We start from the raw sequence: 14,478 nt of genomic DNA, 5'->3' as shown, positions 1-14,478 counted from the left end.
CCACAGGCGGCGCGGCCCTGGATGTAATTGCGGAAGCGGTGGGGGGGCCGGGGGAGCAGTAGGAGATGAGCGCTTCTATATGTGTGTGTTTAATTTATTTGCCCAGTAGTTTGCCAACTATAAAGATGGCGCTCGCTGTTGATGGACACGTGATGGTGGTGCAATGAAGGGAAGACGCTAAGGTCTCGGCGCGTCTCACATGTGCCCATCGTGTAGCGCACAGACTATTGCTCAGCTTTTGGTATGACCATGATACTCCTTCAATGTATTTTGTGGCCAAGCGATTTTTAATAACTTTACTTGTGAGCACTCAGCACTTTATAAATGTACTCATGAATTATGTGCATTAGTGTATTATGGACACAATAACACTATATTATGGAATTATGACACAAGAAGAATATGGTTGATATTACTTTGGTGTTTAATCATGGTTATATGCACTATATTCCAGGAGGATAACACTCTAAATGAGGGATTTATCAACAAGACATACACTTTTAAGGTTTATTGATTTGTAATTAATTATTCATGTTGTGTATACATTTTTGCACTCCGCACTTTATAATTCACTCGGGTTAAGGAAGGTTCTGTGAGAGGTCCGAAACATGGCTGCTGTGACATGTGTGAATAAAGGCACATCTACAGGAGTGCCCTGGATTTCTTCAGTGTATAAATACACCCGTGATCAAGGGTTCAACACAGGCACCCGGATTGCATTGCTTAAGTAGTACTGCCCCATTTTTCAACTATATATACACATACATATACACATATCTGGCACTTCCCTCCACAGTAAGACATTTTTCTTACTTCTCATGTAGAACATCACGTCTTCTCTCCTGAGTGGCTTCTTTCATGAGCAACAAGGATTGATTTTTTGGTAAAACATTTGCCACATTCTGAACATGAAAAGGGCTTCTCCCCTGTGTGAATTCTCTGGTGAGCCTTAAGATTGGGTTTGGTGACAAAACATTTGCCACATTCTGAACATGAGAAGGGCTTCTCTCCTGTGTGAATTCTCTGGTGATCCTTAAGATTGGTTTTGGTGACAAAACATTTTCCACATTCTGAACATGAATAGGGTTTCGCTCCTATGTGAATTCTCTCATGTTTAATTAGATTTGATTTGCTTGAAAAACATTTCTCACATTCTGAACATGAATAGGGCTTCTCTCCTGTGTGAATTCTCTCATGTGTATTAAGATTTGATTTATTTGAAAAACATTTTCCACATTCTGAACATGAATATGGCTTCTCTCCTGTGTGAATTCTGTCATGTGTAATAAGACTAGATTTATCTGTAAAGCATTTTCCACATAATGAGCATGAATATAGTCTCTCTCCTGTGTGAATTCTCTGGTGATCCTTAAGATTAGCTTTAAAGACAAAACATTTCCCACATTCTGAACATGAATAGGGCTTCTCTCCTGTGTGACTTCTTCTCTCATGTGTAACAAGATATGATTTCTTTGTAAAACATTTCCCACATTCTGAACATGAAAATGGTTTATCTCCTGTGTGAATTCTCTTATGTGTATTAAGATTTGATTTATTTAAAAAACATTTTCCACATTCTGAACATGAATATGGCTTCTCTCCTGTGTGAAATATCTCATGTTTAATTAGATTTGATTTGTTTGTAAAACATTTCCCACATTCTGAACATGAATAGGACTTCTCTCCTGTGTGAATTCTCTCATGTTTAACAATGCTTGATTTACGTGTAAAGCACTTCCCACATTGTGAACATGAATACGGCTTCTCTCCTGTGTGAATTCTCTCATGTGTAATAAGATGTGATTTCCTTGTAAAGCATTTTCCACATACTGAACATGAATACGGTTTCTCTCCTTTGTGAATTCGTTCATGGGTAAAAAGACTTGATCTATCTGAAAAACATTTATCACACAGTGAACATGAATATGGCTTCTCTCCTGTGTGAATTCTCTGGTGATCCTTAAGATTATCTTTAAAGACATAACATTTCCCACATTCTGAACATGAATAGGGCTTCTCTCCTGTGTGAATTCTGTCATGTGTAATAAGACTAGATTTATTTGTAAAACATTTCCCACATTCTGAACATGAAAATGGTTTATCTCCTGTGTGAATTCTCTCATGTTTAACAATGCTTGATTTACGTGTAAAGCACTTCCCACAATGTGAACATGAATACGGCTTCTCTCCTGTGTGAATTATCTCATGTGTAATAAGATGTGATTTCCTTGTAAAGCATTTTCCACATACTGAACATGAATACGGTTTCTCTCCTTTGTGAATTCGTTCATGTGTATTAAGATTTGATTTATTTGAAAAATATTTTCCACATTCTGAACATGAATATGGCTTCTCTCCTGTGTGAATTCTCTCGTGTGTAACAAGATTTGATTTACTTGTAAAAGATTTCCCTCCCCCTTTCTGCCCGGTACTTGTAACAATCTGTGATTGGGCAGGAGCAGGTTCCTCATGATTAGGGGGGTTATATGATAGATCTGTACTGTGAAGTCCTGAATGTACATTACAGGTAATGAAGTCTTCTGAAGAGCGCTGTTCGATATTTTCATCTTCTACTTTATAATCTTGTGATAACATCACGTTTCCATCAGACTTCTTTCTGGGATTTTCTGTTAGGATTAAAATTAGATTTCATGATTTCTTGTTTAACCACCTCCGGACCGCCTAACGCAGATCTGCGGTCCGGAGGCGGCAGCTCTGCGCAGAGTCACGCATATACGCGTCATCTTGCGAGAGCCGTGATTTCCTGTGAACGCACGCGTTCACAGGATCGGAAGGTAAGCGAGTGGATCTCCAGCCTGCCAGCGGCGATCGTTCGCTGGCAGGGTGGATATGTGATTTTTTTTTTTTTTTTTTTTTTTTTTAACCCCTAACAGGTATATTAGATGCTGTTTTGATAACAGCGTCTAATATACCTGCTACCTGGTCCTCTGGTGGTCCCTTTTGTTTGGATCGACCACCAGAGGACACAGGTAGCTCAGTAAAGTACCACAAAACACCACTACACTACTACCACCCCCCCCTCCTGTCACTTATTAACCCCTTATGAACCCCTGATCACCCCCCTGTAAGGCTCCATTCAGACGTCCGTATGATTTTTACGGATCGGATCCGCAAAACACGTACGGACGTCTGAATGGAGCCTTACAGGGGGGTGATCAATGACAGGGAGGTGATCACCTATATAGACTCCCTGATCACCCCCCTGTTATTGATCACCCCCCTGTAAGGCTCCATTCAGACGTCCGTATGATTTTTACGGATCCACAAAACACATTACGACGTCTGAATGGAGCCTTACAGGGGGGTGATCAATGACAGGGAGGTGATCACCCATATAGATTCCCTGATCACCCCCGTCATTGATCACCCCCCTGTAAGGCTTTATTCAGACGTCCGTATGATTTTTACGGATCCGCAAAACACATACGGACGTCTGAATGGAGCCTTACAGGGGGGGTGATCAATGACAGGGGGGTGATCAGGGAATCTATATGGGTGATCACCTCCCTGTCATTGATCACCCCCCTGTAAGGCTCCATTCAGACGTCGTAATGTGTTTTGTGGATCCGTAAAAATCATACGGACGTCTGAATGGAGCCTTACAGGGGGCTGATCAATAACAGGGGGGTGATCAGGGAGTCTATATAGGTGATCACCCCCCTGTCATTGATCACCCCCCTGTAAGGCTCCATTCAGACGTCCGTATGATTTTTATGAATCCACGGATACATGGATCGGATCCGCAAAACACATACGGACGTCTGAATGAAGCCTTACAGGGGGGTGATCAGGGAATCTATATGGGTGATCACCTCCCTGTAAGGCTCGATTCAGACGTCCGTATGTGTTTTGCGGATCCGATCCATGTATCCGTGGATCCGTAAAAATCATACGGACGTCTGAATGGAGCCTTACAGGGGGGTGATCACCTCATATACACTCCCGATCACCCCATGTCATTGATCACCCCCCTGTAAGGCTCCATTCAGACATTTTTTTTGCCCAAGTTAGCGGAAATTGTTTGGTTTTTTTCTTACTAAGTCTCATATTCCACTAACTTGTGTCAAAAAATAAAATCTCACATGAACTCACCATACCCCTCACGGAATCCAAATGCGTAACATTTTTTAGACATTTATATTCCAGGCTTCTTCTCACGCTTTAGGGCCCCTAAAATGCCAGGGCAGTATAAATACCCCACATGTGACCCCATTTTGGAAAGAAGACACCCCAAGGTATTCCGTGAGGGGCATATTGAGTCCATGAAAGATTGAAATTTTTGTCCCAAGTTAGCGGAAAGGGAGAAAAAAATAAAAATAAAAAAAAATTCCGCTAACTTGTGCCCAAAAAAAAAAAAATTCTATGAACTCGTGGGGTATTTATACTGCCCTGGCATTTGGCAAAAGACAACTTTTCCCATTTTTTTTATACAAAGTTGGCATTTGACCAGGATATTTCTCTCACCCAGCATGGGTATATGTAAAATGACACCCCAAAACACATTCCCCAACTTCTCCCGAGTACGGCGATACCAGATGTGCGACACTTTTTTGCAGCCTAGGTGGGCAAAGGGGCACACATTCCAAAGTGCACCTTTCGGATTTCACCGGTCATTTTTTACAGATTTTGATTGCAAACTACTTCTCACGCATATGGGCCCCTAAAATGCCAGGGCAGTATAACTACCCCACAAGTGACCCCCATTTTGGAAAGAAGACACCTCAGGGTATTCCGTGAGGGGCATGGCGAGTTCCTAGAATTTTTTATTTTTTGTCACAAGTTGGTGGAATATGAGACTTTGTAAGAAAAAAATAAAATAAATCATCATTTTCCGCTAACTTGTGACAAAAAATAAAAAGTTCTATGAACTCACTATGCCCATCAGCGAATACCTTAGGGTGTCTACTTTCCGAAATGGGGTCATTTGTGGGGTGTTTGTACTGTCTGGGCATTGTAGAACCTCAGAAAACATGACAGGTGCTCAGAAAGTCAGAGCTGCTTCAAAAAGCGGAAATTCACAGACATGTAGAACAATAAATTTAGCAAAAAATTTATATATGGATGTCGTTTTTTTGCAAAATTTTACAACTGAAAGTGAAAAATGTCATTTTTTTGCAAAAAAAACCGTTAAATTTCGATTAATAACAATCAACGTAAAAATGTCAGCAGCAATGAAATACCACCAAATGAAAGCTCTATTAGTGAGAAGAAAAGGAGGTAAAATTCATTTGGGTGGTAAGTTGCATGACCGAGCGATAAACGGTGAAAGTAGTGTAGTGCAGAAGTGTAAAAAGTGGCCTGGTCATTAAGGGGGTTTCAGCTAGCGGGGCTGAAGTGGTTAAGGGGTTTTCCTATCTGGGATTTTTACAGGATATGCCATTCATGTCCAATAGCTGCTGCTCCCACTTCTGGGACCCACCCAAACGCTCTGTTGCGTCCGACCAAGAATGGAGAGGTGAGCATGCATGAGCAGCTCTCTCCATTTACATCAATAGCACTCCTGAAAACAGCCAAGTGCTCGGACTAAACTATTTTTGGAACTGCTATTAAATTGAAAGGAGAGAGCAGCGTCCACTTCTCCATTCCCAGCTGGGTGAAACGGAGCCCCGTTCTGGAGATAGCAGCGGGTCACCTGCACCTATCTGACATTTATGGCACCATCTTTAGGATATGCCATAAATATCCCAGGTGGGAATACCCCTTTAAAGCTAGAAAAACGGACTGATGTATAATGTTCCTATTGGGCTAGAAACAAACTTTATCGTTTTTATTTAAGTATTTTATACACAGTTTAATTTTTGACACAGTTTTTCAAGCGAAAGCCAGAAGTGGATCCATCAGGAACAATATTGTTATTAACCAATAAATCGCAAACAAAACATTCTCTCGTGAACGCCATTGTTCTCCCCTACAGCATTCCCACTGCTAAGGAGACTTGTGGGCAACTAATGATAACCTTCAGTCGGCAGCCGGAAATTTGGAAGAGAAACAATTTATCGTTTGCCATCTGATTGCTGCACGCTATTACATGCAGCATATAAACAATCATACGAGAACTCGCTCAATAATCGCTCTGTATAATAAGCCCTTAAAGGCTTCAGTCACATCTTTGTTGAAATCTCCCTCGGAAGCCTCTGTCGCAGACTTCGTTAAGGGTGGCTGCACACCATGTGGAGCACAAGGTTATTCTGCGAGGATTTCATGCGGAAAAACCACAGCGTAATACAGGACCAGCAAAGTGAAGGAGATCTGACAAGTCTCATGGACACCTTGATTATTCTCTTCCGTGTGGCGGCATGTCAATTATTTGTGCAATTCTGCACCTTCTGTAGAGGGGTTTTAACCAAGGACTTCAATGGTTGTTAATATAAACAGCAAAACCACATGAAAATCTGTGGCACGAAAAATGCACCAAAACTGGCATAAATAATACAGATTTGTGTGCTTTTTGGTGCAGATTTCCTTCACATAAATCCACACCGTGTGCAGGTACCATAAGCCAGCACGCTAGACTATTAGTGCAGAATAACCCTTTCAGCATCCTATGATTTTCTGTTTTTGCATTTTCATTTTCCACTCCCTGCCTTCCCATAGCCATAACCCTTTACCTTTCCAGTCACATAGCCGTATGAGGGCTTAGATTCTAGGACAAATTACATTTTCTAAGGGCACCATTTAATGTTGCGTACGATGACCTGTTTCTTTCATTCTCCGGGTCAGTATAAACCCACCTCTTCAGACAAGCCTACAACCAGTGACCCTGCTGCCTCTATACCGCCATGCCAGCTTCACCCGCACCTACGGTGTCCTTCTCCCATCCCATGTAGATTGTAAGCCTCGCGGGCAGGGCCCTCTCTCCTTCTGTACCAGTCAGTAACTCGTCTTGTTCATGCTTAGTGCAGATGTCTGTATTATGTATGTGCACCGCTTATCATATGTACAGCGCTATGGGATGAATGGCGCTTTAATAATAAATCAGGGTACTTTCACACTAGCGTCATTCTTTTCCGGTATTGAGTTCCGTCACAGGGGCTCAATATCGGGAAAAAAAAAACACTTCAGTTTTATCCTAATGCTTTCTGAATGGAAAGCGATCCATTCAGGATGCATCAGGAGGTCTTCAGTTCAGTCCCTTTACGGTATTTGGCTGGAGAAAATACCGCAGCATGTCGGCATTAATTCCCATTGAAATGTATTAATGCTGGATCCAGTACCAAGTGTTCCGGAAAACCGGATCTGGTTTCCCGGTCTGCGCATGATGACAGATGACACCGGAGAGATGGATCCGGAATTTCAATGCATTTGTCAGACGGATCCGCATCCGTCTACAAATTATATCCGTTTGCTTACGGATTTCCGGATCCGGCAGGCAGTTCCTGCGATGGAACTGCCTGCCGGATCCTCACAACGCAAATGTGAAAGTACCCTTCGGCTACTTCACATCAACGCTTCAGTTTTGTCTCAATTCATTGTCAATGGGGACACAACTAAACAAACTGGAATGCAGTGCACCAAAATGCATTCCGTTCCGGTTTATTGCGTTCCCACGCCGGACACAAAGTTGCTGCAAGCGTGCGGCATGGGAAACTGAAGGAGATCCAGCACCAAAAACTATGGAAGTCAATGGTGCCGGATTCGTTTTTTTCCGGTATAATACAACCGAATCCGTTCTGAATGGATGCACCCAGTCGTATTCTTATAACAGAAGCGTTTTGCTGTGGTTTTGAGATCCCCTGCCAGATCCTAAAACCGGACAGCAAAACCTCAGATGTGAAAGTAGCCGTACAGCGATACCACATATCTCCAGGATATAATGTACGGCGCTGTGCTTGGTAAGCTGTGAGATCTCCAGTAAGTGCCTCGGCTTCCTCAAACAGCTGATGGGCGGGGGTGCCAGGATTTGACCCCCTTCCTGTGTGATGTTTTCAGAAGACCTCTTTAAACCATAAGTCCTATGTACGTCCCAAAATGAAACCAGTGAAAAGCGCCTCTCGTTCTGTAAAGAACAAGCGACATATGGCGGCATCGACAGAAAGATGACCACGACACACCTTTTGGATGGCAGCTTCATAGATTCTTTTTGCTGTTATTGTGCATAAACTAGACCTTGCTGGTAGGGCTGAGCGAACCCGAACTGTATAGTTCGGGTTCGTACCGAATTTTGGGGTGTCCGTGACACATTTTCGTAAAAGTCCGGGTTCGGTGTTCGTGGCTTTCTTGGCGCTTTTTGAAAGGCTGCAAAGTAGCCAATCAACAAGCGTCATACTACTTGCCCCAAGAGGCCGTCACAGCCATGCCTACTATTGGCATGGCTGTGATTGGCCAGAGCACCATGTGACCCAGCCTCTATTTAAGCTGGAGTCACGTAGCGCCGCCCGTCACTCTGCTCTGATCAGTGTAGGGAGAGGTTGCAGCTGCGACGTTAGGGCGAGATTAGGCAGATTAACTCCTCCAAAAGACTCCATCCAGTGATCGATCTGCAGCTGTGGATGATTGAACTGCTGCTATTGAATTGCTCACTGTTTTTAGGCTGCCCAGAGCGTTTTTCAGTCACTTTTTTCTGGGGCGATCGGCAGCCATTTTGTGTCTTGTGGTGTGCCAGCACAAGCTGCCACCAAGTGCATTTAACCCTCAATAGTGTGGTTATTTTTTGGCCATATCCCAGTCTAATTCTGTCAGTAAACGTAAACCTGTCACCCAGCGCCTAAATACTAGGCCTAAAATTTATAGTCAGCTAAATCGGTGGTTACTGCTGTGCCTGTATTAGTGTAATACGGGACCTAAATAGATGCCAGATAGTGTTAGGTGTCTGTAAAAAAAGGCCTGAATTTGAATACAATACATTAGGCCAAATAATATTTTTCTTATTGTGGTGAACGGTAACAATGAGGAAAACATCTAGTAAAGGACGCGGACGCGGTGGTGTTAGTGGACCCTCTGGTGCTGGGAGAGGACGTGGCCGTTCTGCCACAGCCACACGTCCTAGTGTACCAACTACCTCAGGTCCCAGTAGCCGCCAGAATTTGCAGCGATATTTGGTGGGGCCCAATGCCGTTCTAAGGATGGTAAGGCCTGAGCAGGTACAGGCATTAGTCAATTGGGTGGCCGACAGTGGATCCAGCACGTTCACATTATCTCCCACCCAGTCTTCTGCAGAAAGCGCACAGATGGCGCCTGAAAACCAACCCCATCAGTCTGTCACATCACCCCCATGCATATCAGGGAAACTGTCTGAGCCTCAAGTTATGCAGCAGTCTCTTATGCTGTTTGAAGACTCCGCTGGCAGGGTTTCCCAAGGGCATCCACCTAGCCCTTCCCCAGCGGTGGAAGACATAGAATGCACTGACGAACAACCACTTATGTTTCCTGATGATGAGGACATGGGAATACCACCTCAGCATGTCTCTGATGATGACGAAACACAGGTGCCAACTGCTGCGTCTTTCTGCAGTGTGCAGACTGAACAGGAGGTCAGGGATCAAGACTGGGTGGAAGACGATGCAGGGGACGATAAGGTCCTAGACCCCACATGGAATGAAGATCGTGCCACTGACTTTCACAGTTCGGAGGAAGAGGCAGAGGTGAGACCGAGCCAACAGCGTAGCAAAAGAGGGAGCAGTGGGCAAAAGCAGAACACCCGCCGCCAAGAGACTCCGCCTGCTACTGACCGCCGCCATCTGGGACCGAGCACCCCAAAGGCAGCTTCAAGGAGTTCCCTGGCATGGCACTTCTTCAAACAATGTGCTGACGACAAGACCCGAGTGGTTTGCACGCTGTGCCATCAGAGCCTGAAGCGAGGCATTAACGTTCTGAACCTTAGCACAACCTGCATGACCAGGCACCTGCATGCAAAGCATGAACTGCAGTGGAGTAAACACCTTAAAACCAAGGAAGTCACTCAGGCTCCCCCTGCTACCTCTTCTGCTGCTGCCGCCTCGGCCTCTTCTGCTGCTGCCGCCTCGGCCTCTTCTGCTGCTGCCGCCTCGGCCTCTTCCTCCGCCTCTGGAGGAACGTTGGCACCTGCCGCCCAGCAAACAGGGGATGTACCACCAACACCACCACCACCACCTCCGTCACCAAGCGTCTCAACCATGTCACACGCCAGCGTTCAGCTCTCCATCTCACAAACATTTGAGAGAAAGCGTAAATTCCCACCTAGCCACCCTCGATCCCTGGCCCTGAATGCCAGCATTTCTAAACTACTGGCCTATGAAATGCTGTCATTCAGGCTGGTGGACACAGACAGCTTCAAACAGCTCATGTTGCTTGCTGTCCCACAGTATGTTGTTCCCAGCCACCACTACTTCTCCAAGAGAGCCGTGCCTTCCCTGCACAACCAAGTGTCCGATAAAATCAAGTGTGCACTGCGCAACGCCATCTGTGGCAAGGTCCACCTAACCACAGATACGTGGACCAGTAAGCACGGCCAGGGACGCTATATCTCCCTAACTGCACACTGGGTAAATGTAGTGGCGGCTGGGCCCCAGGCGGAGAGCTGTTTGGCGCACGTCCTTCCGCCGCCAAGGATCACAGGGCAACATTCTTTGCCTCCTGTTGCCACCTCCTCCTACTCAGCTTCCTCCTCCTCTTCTTCCACCTGCTCATCCAGTCAGCCACACACCTTCACCACCAACTTCAGCACAGCCCGGGGTAAACTTCAGCAGGCCATTCTGAAACTCATATGTTTGGGGGACAGGCCCCACACCGCACAGGAGTTGTGGCGGGGTATAGAACAACAGACCGACGAGTGGTTGCTGCCGGTGAGCCTCAAGCCCGGCCTGGTGGTGTGTGATAATGGGCGAAATCTCGTTGCAGCTCTGGGACTAGCCGGTTTGACGCACATCCCTTGCTTGGCGCATGTGCTGAATTTGGTGGTGCAGATGTTCATTCACAACTACCCCGACATGTCAGAGCTGCTGCATAAAGTGCGGGCCGTCTGTGCGCGCTTCCGGCGTTCACATCCTGCCGCTGCTCGCCTGTCTGCGCTACAGCGTAACTTCGGCCTTCCCGCTCACCGCCTCATATGAGACGTGCCCACCAGGTGGAACTCCACCTTGCACATGCTGGACAGACTGTGCGAGCAGCAGCAGGCCATAGTGGAGTTTCAGCTGCAGCACGCACGGGTCAGTCGCACTGCGGAACAGCACCACTTCACCACCAATGACTGGGCCTCCGTGCGAGACCTGTGTGCCCTGTTTAGAGTACTCCACCAACATGGCCAGTGGCGATGACGCCGTTATCAGCGTTACAATACCACTTCTATGTCTCCTTGAGAAAACACTTAGGGCGATGATGGAAGAGGAGGTGGCCCAGGAGGAGGAGGAGGAAGAGGGGTCATTTTTAGCACTTTCAGGCCAGTCTCTTCGAAGTGACTCAGAGGGAGGTTTTTTGCAACAGCAGAGGCCAGGTACAAATGTGGCCAGCCAGGGCCCACTACTGGAGGACGAGGAGGACGAGGATGAGGAGGAGGTGGAGGAGGATGAGGATGAAGCATGGTCACAGCGGGGTGGCACCCAACGCAGCTCGGGCCCATCACTGGTGCGTGGCTGGGGGGAAAGGCAGGACGATGACGATACGCCTCCCACAGAGGACAGCTTGTCCTTACCCCTGGGCAGCCTGGCACACATGAGCGACTACATGCTGCAGTGCCTAAGCAACGACAGCAGAGTTGCCCACATTTTAACCTGTGCGGACTACTGGGTTGCCACCCTGCTGGATCCATGGTACAAAGACAATGTGCCCACCTTACTTCCTGCACTGGAGCGTGATAGGAAGATGCGCGAGTACAAGCGCACGTTGGTAGACGCGCTACTGAGAGCATTCCCAAATGTCACAGGGGAACAAGTGGAAGCCCAAGGCCAAGGCAGAGGAGGAGCAAGAGGTCGCCAAGGCAGCTGTGTCACGGCCAGCTCCTCTGAGGGCAGGGTTAGCATGGCAGAGATGTGGAAAACTTTTGTCAACACGCCACAGCTAACTGCACCACCACCTGATACGCAACGTGTTAGCAGGAGGCAACATTTCCCTAACATGGTGGAACAGTACGTGTGCACACCCCTCCACGTACTGACTGATGGTTCGGCCCCATTCAACTTCTGGGTCTCTAAATTGTCCACGTGGCCAGAGCTAGCCTTTTATGCCTTGGAGGTGCTGGCCTGCCCGGCGGCCAGCGTTTTGTCTAAACGTGTATTCAGCACGGCATGGGGCGTCATTACAGACAAACGCAGCCGCCTGTCTACAGCCAATGTGGACAAGCTGACGTTCATAAAAATGAACCAGGCATGGATCCCACAGGACCTGTCCGTCCCTTGTCCAGATTAGACATTAACTACCTCCCCTTAACCATATATTATTGGACTCCAGGGCACTTCCTCATTCAATCCTATTTTTATTTTCATTTTGCCATTCTATTGCGAGGCTACCCAAAGTTGAATGAACCTCTCCTCTGTCTGGGTGCCGGGGCCTAAATATATGACAATGGACCGTTCCAATGTTGGGTGACGTGAAGCCTGATTCTCTGCTATGACATGCAGACTGATTCTCTGCTGACATGAAGCCAGATTGTCTGTTACGGGACCTCTCTCCTCTGCCTGGGAGCCGGGGCCTAAATATATGCCAATGGACTGTTGCACTGGTGGCTGACGTGAAGCCTGATTCTCTGCTATGACATGCAGACTGATTCTCTGCTGACATGAAGCCAGATTCTCTGTTACGGGACCTCTCTCCTCTGCCTGGGTGCTGGGCCTAAATATATGACAATGGACTGTTGCAGTGGTGGCTGACATGAAGCCTGATTCTCTGCTATGACATGAAGACCGATTCTCTGCTGACATGAAGCCAGATTCTCTGTTACGGGACCTCTCTCCTCTGTCTGGGTGCCGGGGCCTAAATATATGCCAATGGACTGTTCCAGTGGTGGGTGACGTGAAGCCTGATTCTCTGCTATGGGACCTCTCTCCAATTGATATTGGTTAATTTTTATTCATTTCCCTATCCACATTTGTTTGCAAGGGATTTACCTACATGTTGCTGCCTTTTGCAGCCTTCTAGCTCTTTCCTGGGCTGTTTTACAGCCTTTTTAGTGCCGAAAAGTTCGGGTCCCCATTGACTTCAATGTGGTTCGGGTTCGGGACGAAGTTCGGATCCCGAACATTTCCGGGAAGTTCGGCCGAACTTCTCGAACCCGAACATCCAGGTGTCCACTCAACTCTACTTGCTGGTATCGCCCTCATCATACCGACCCACAGAATGAAGAGCTTTTTTCTCCATTACCGGCTGAAGACATCATTATATGTTAATCAATCACAAGTTGTCTGTGAAAACTGTCAATCATTTGTCCGGAGCCTTCGTACGGCTACATCAGTGGAAAAATAAGGGTATGGCCGTCTGAATGCAAAAATATAACATTCCTGTGGCCTTAACATCACAGCAGTACTTTAGTGGTTAAAGTGACCCCTGGGCCCCCCACTCATCCAGAGAATGATTGCTACTGTCCTGATGAAGCAGCAGGTCAAGAATGAGCACTAGCACATGGTTCATTCTTATTGGAATGGCCGGAAGAAACAAGAAAGAAACTGACAGTTGTAGTCCTGCAGTAAGATCAGCATGGACTGTGGAGCTTAAGTGGTTAAAAAATAATTTCTCAGATTCCGGCCATTAGTGCAGCCATTCATCCTAGCCGGTTCCCCTCAAACCTGATGCTAAGCCGAGTGTTCAGCCTGGAGCATGAGAAGATGGCGAGAAGAGCTTGGAGAGGATGTCTATGTGCAGTCACAGCTCCCTCCGCTGCTGCACATAACACAGGGGTCACTGCCCGGAGTGCTACTTTACTGGAGCTCTAAGGTGGGGCATCACCTGAAGAAACCTCCCAATTCCCTTCCTCCATTCATTATTCCATACCTGTGGTCACATGGACTGGAATGTCCTCCTCCACCTCACTCTTACACGGGGGGTCGCCCATCATCCGCTCTTCTTCATCCTCCACTTTAATATCAGTCACATCTTCCCCCTGATTTGTCATCTGTAACAATTCAGGACAATACAGCAGACAGGTGGGAAATCTAACAGATCCACATAAGAGACCCCCACAATCTATGACCCCTCTATGACTGCAGGACCCCCCTATATAGATGTGTATAGGGCTCAGCTCCATCTACCTGATGGTTCTCTGGGAGCTTCTCCTCTGGACAGTCCTGGGAATACAGAGGACGGGGACATCTCTCGGGGGGATTTCCTTCTATGAGTCCATCTGTAGGAAACACACAGGGACAGGAGAGATTATTACATGTGATGATGGGAGTTGTATCTATGTGAACGTCAAAATAGACATGATGTCTCCTCTCCTTACACTGATGATCGCCCCATAAATCCATCTTCACTTCTGCTTCTTCCATAACCTCAACCTTAATAACAATCAGATTTTCATTGTAAACAAGAAGAAAATGTAAAATGATCTTTTGT

At 46.6% G+C, this 14,478-nt stretch overlaps 1 protein-coding gene across 1 annotated transcript; it reads right to left on the bottom strand.

Moving 5' to 3' along the window:
* Positions 1–411: 411 nt before the first annotated feature.
* On the bottom strand, positions 412–13,975 carry LOC122933839 (gastrula zinc finger protein XlCGF26.1-like). Its single transcript, XM_044288911.1, has 2 exons — positions 13,918–13,975; positions 412–2,627 (listed from the first exon to the last, which is right to left on the bottom strand). The coding sequence occupies exon 2, from the start codon at positions 2,593–2,595 to the stop codon at positions 829–831; it is 1,767 nt and encodes a 588-aa protein (XP_044144846.1). The 5' UTR covers positions 2,596–2,627; positions 13,918–13,975; the 3' UTR covers positions 412–828.
* Positions 13,976–14,478: the final 503 nt, after the last annotated feature.

This window comes from Bufo gargarizans, chromosome 4 (genome assembly GCF_014858855.1).
Source record: "Bufo gargarizans isolate SCDJY-AF-19 chromosome 4, ASM1485885v1, whole genome shotgun sequence".
Taxonomy (NCBI): domain Eukaryota; kingdom Metazoa; phylum Chordata; class Amphibia; order Anura; family Bufonidae; genus Bufo; species Bufo gargarizans.
This window is presented reverse-complemented; position numbering and strand designations above follow the sequence as displayed.

Excerpts from the sequence above, each read along its gene's own strand:
- LOC122933839 (XM_044288911.1), bottom strand. The coding sequence starts at position 2,595 with ATGTTATCACAAGATTATAAAGTAGAAGATGAAAATATCGAACAGCGC.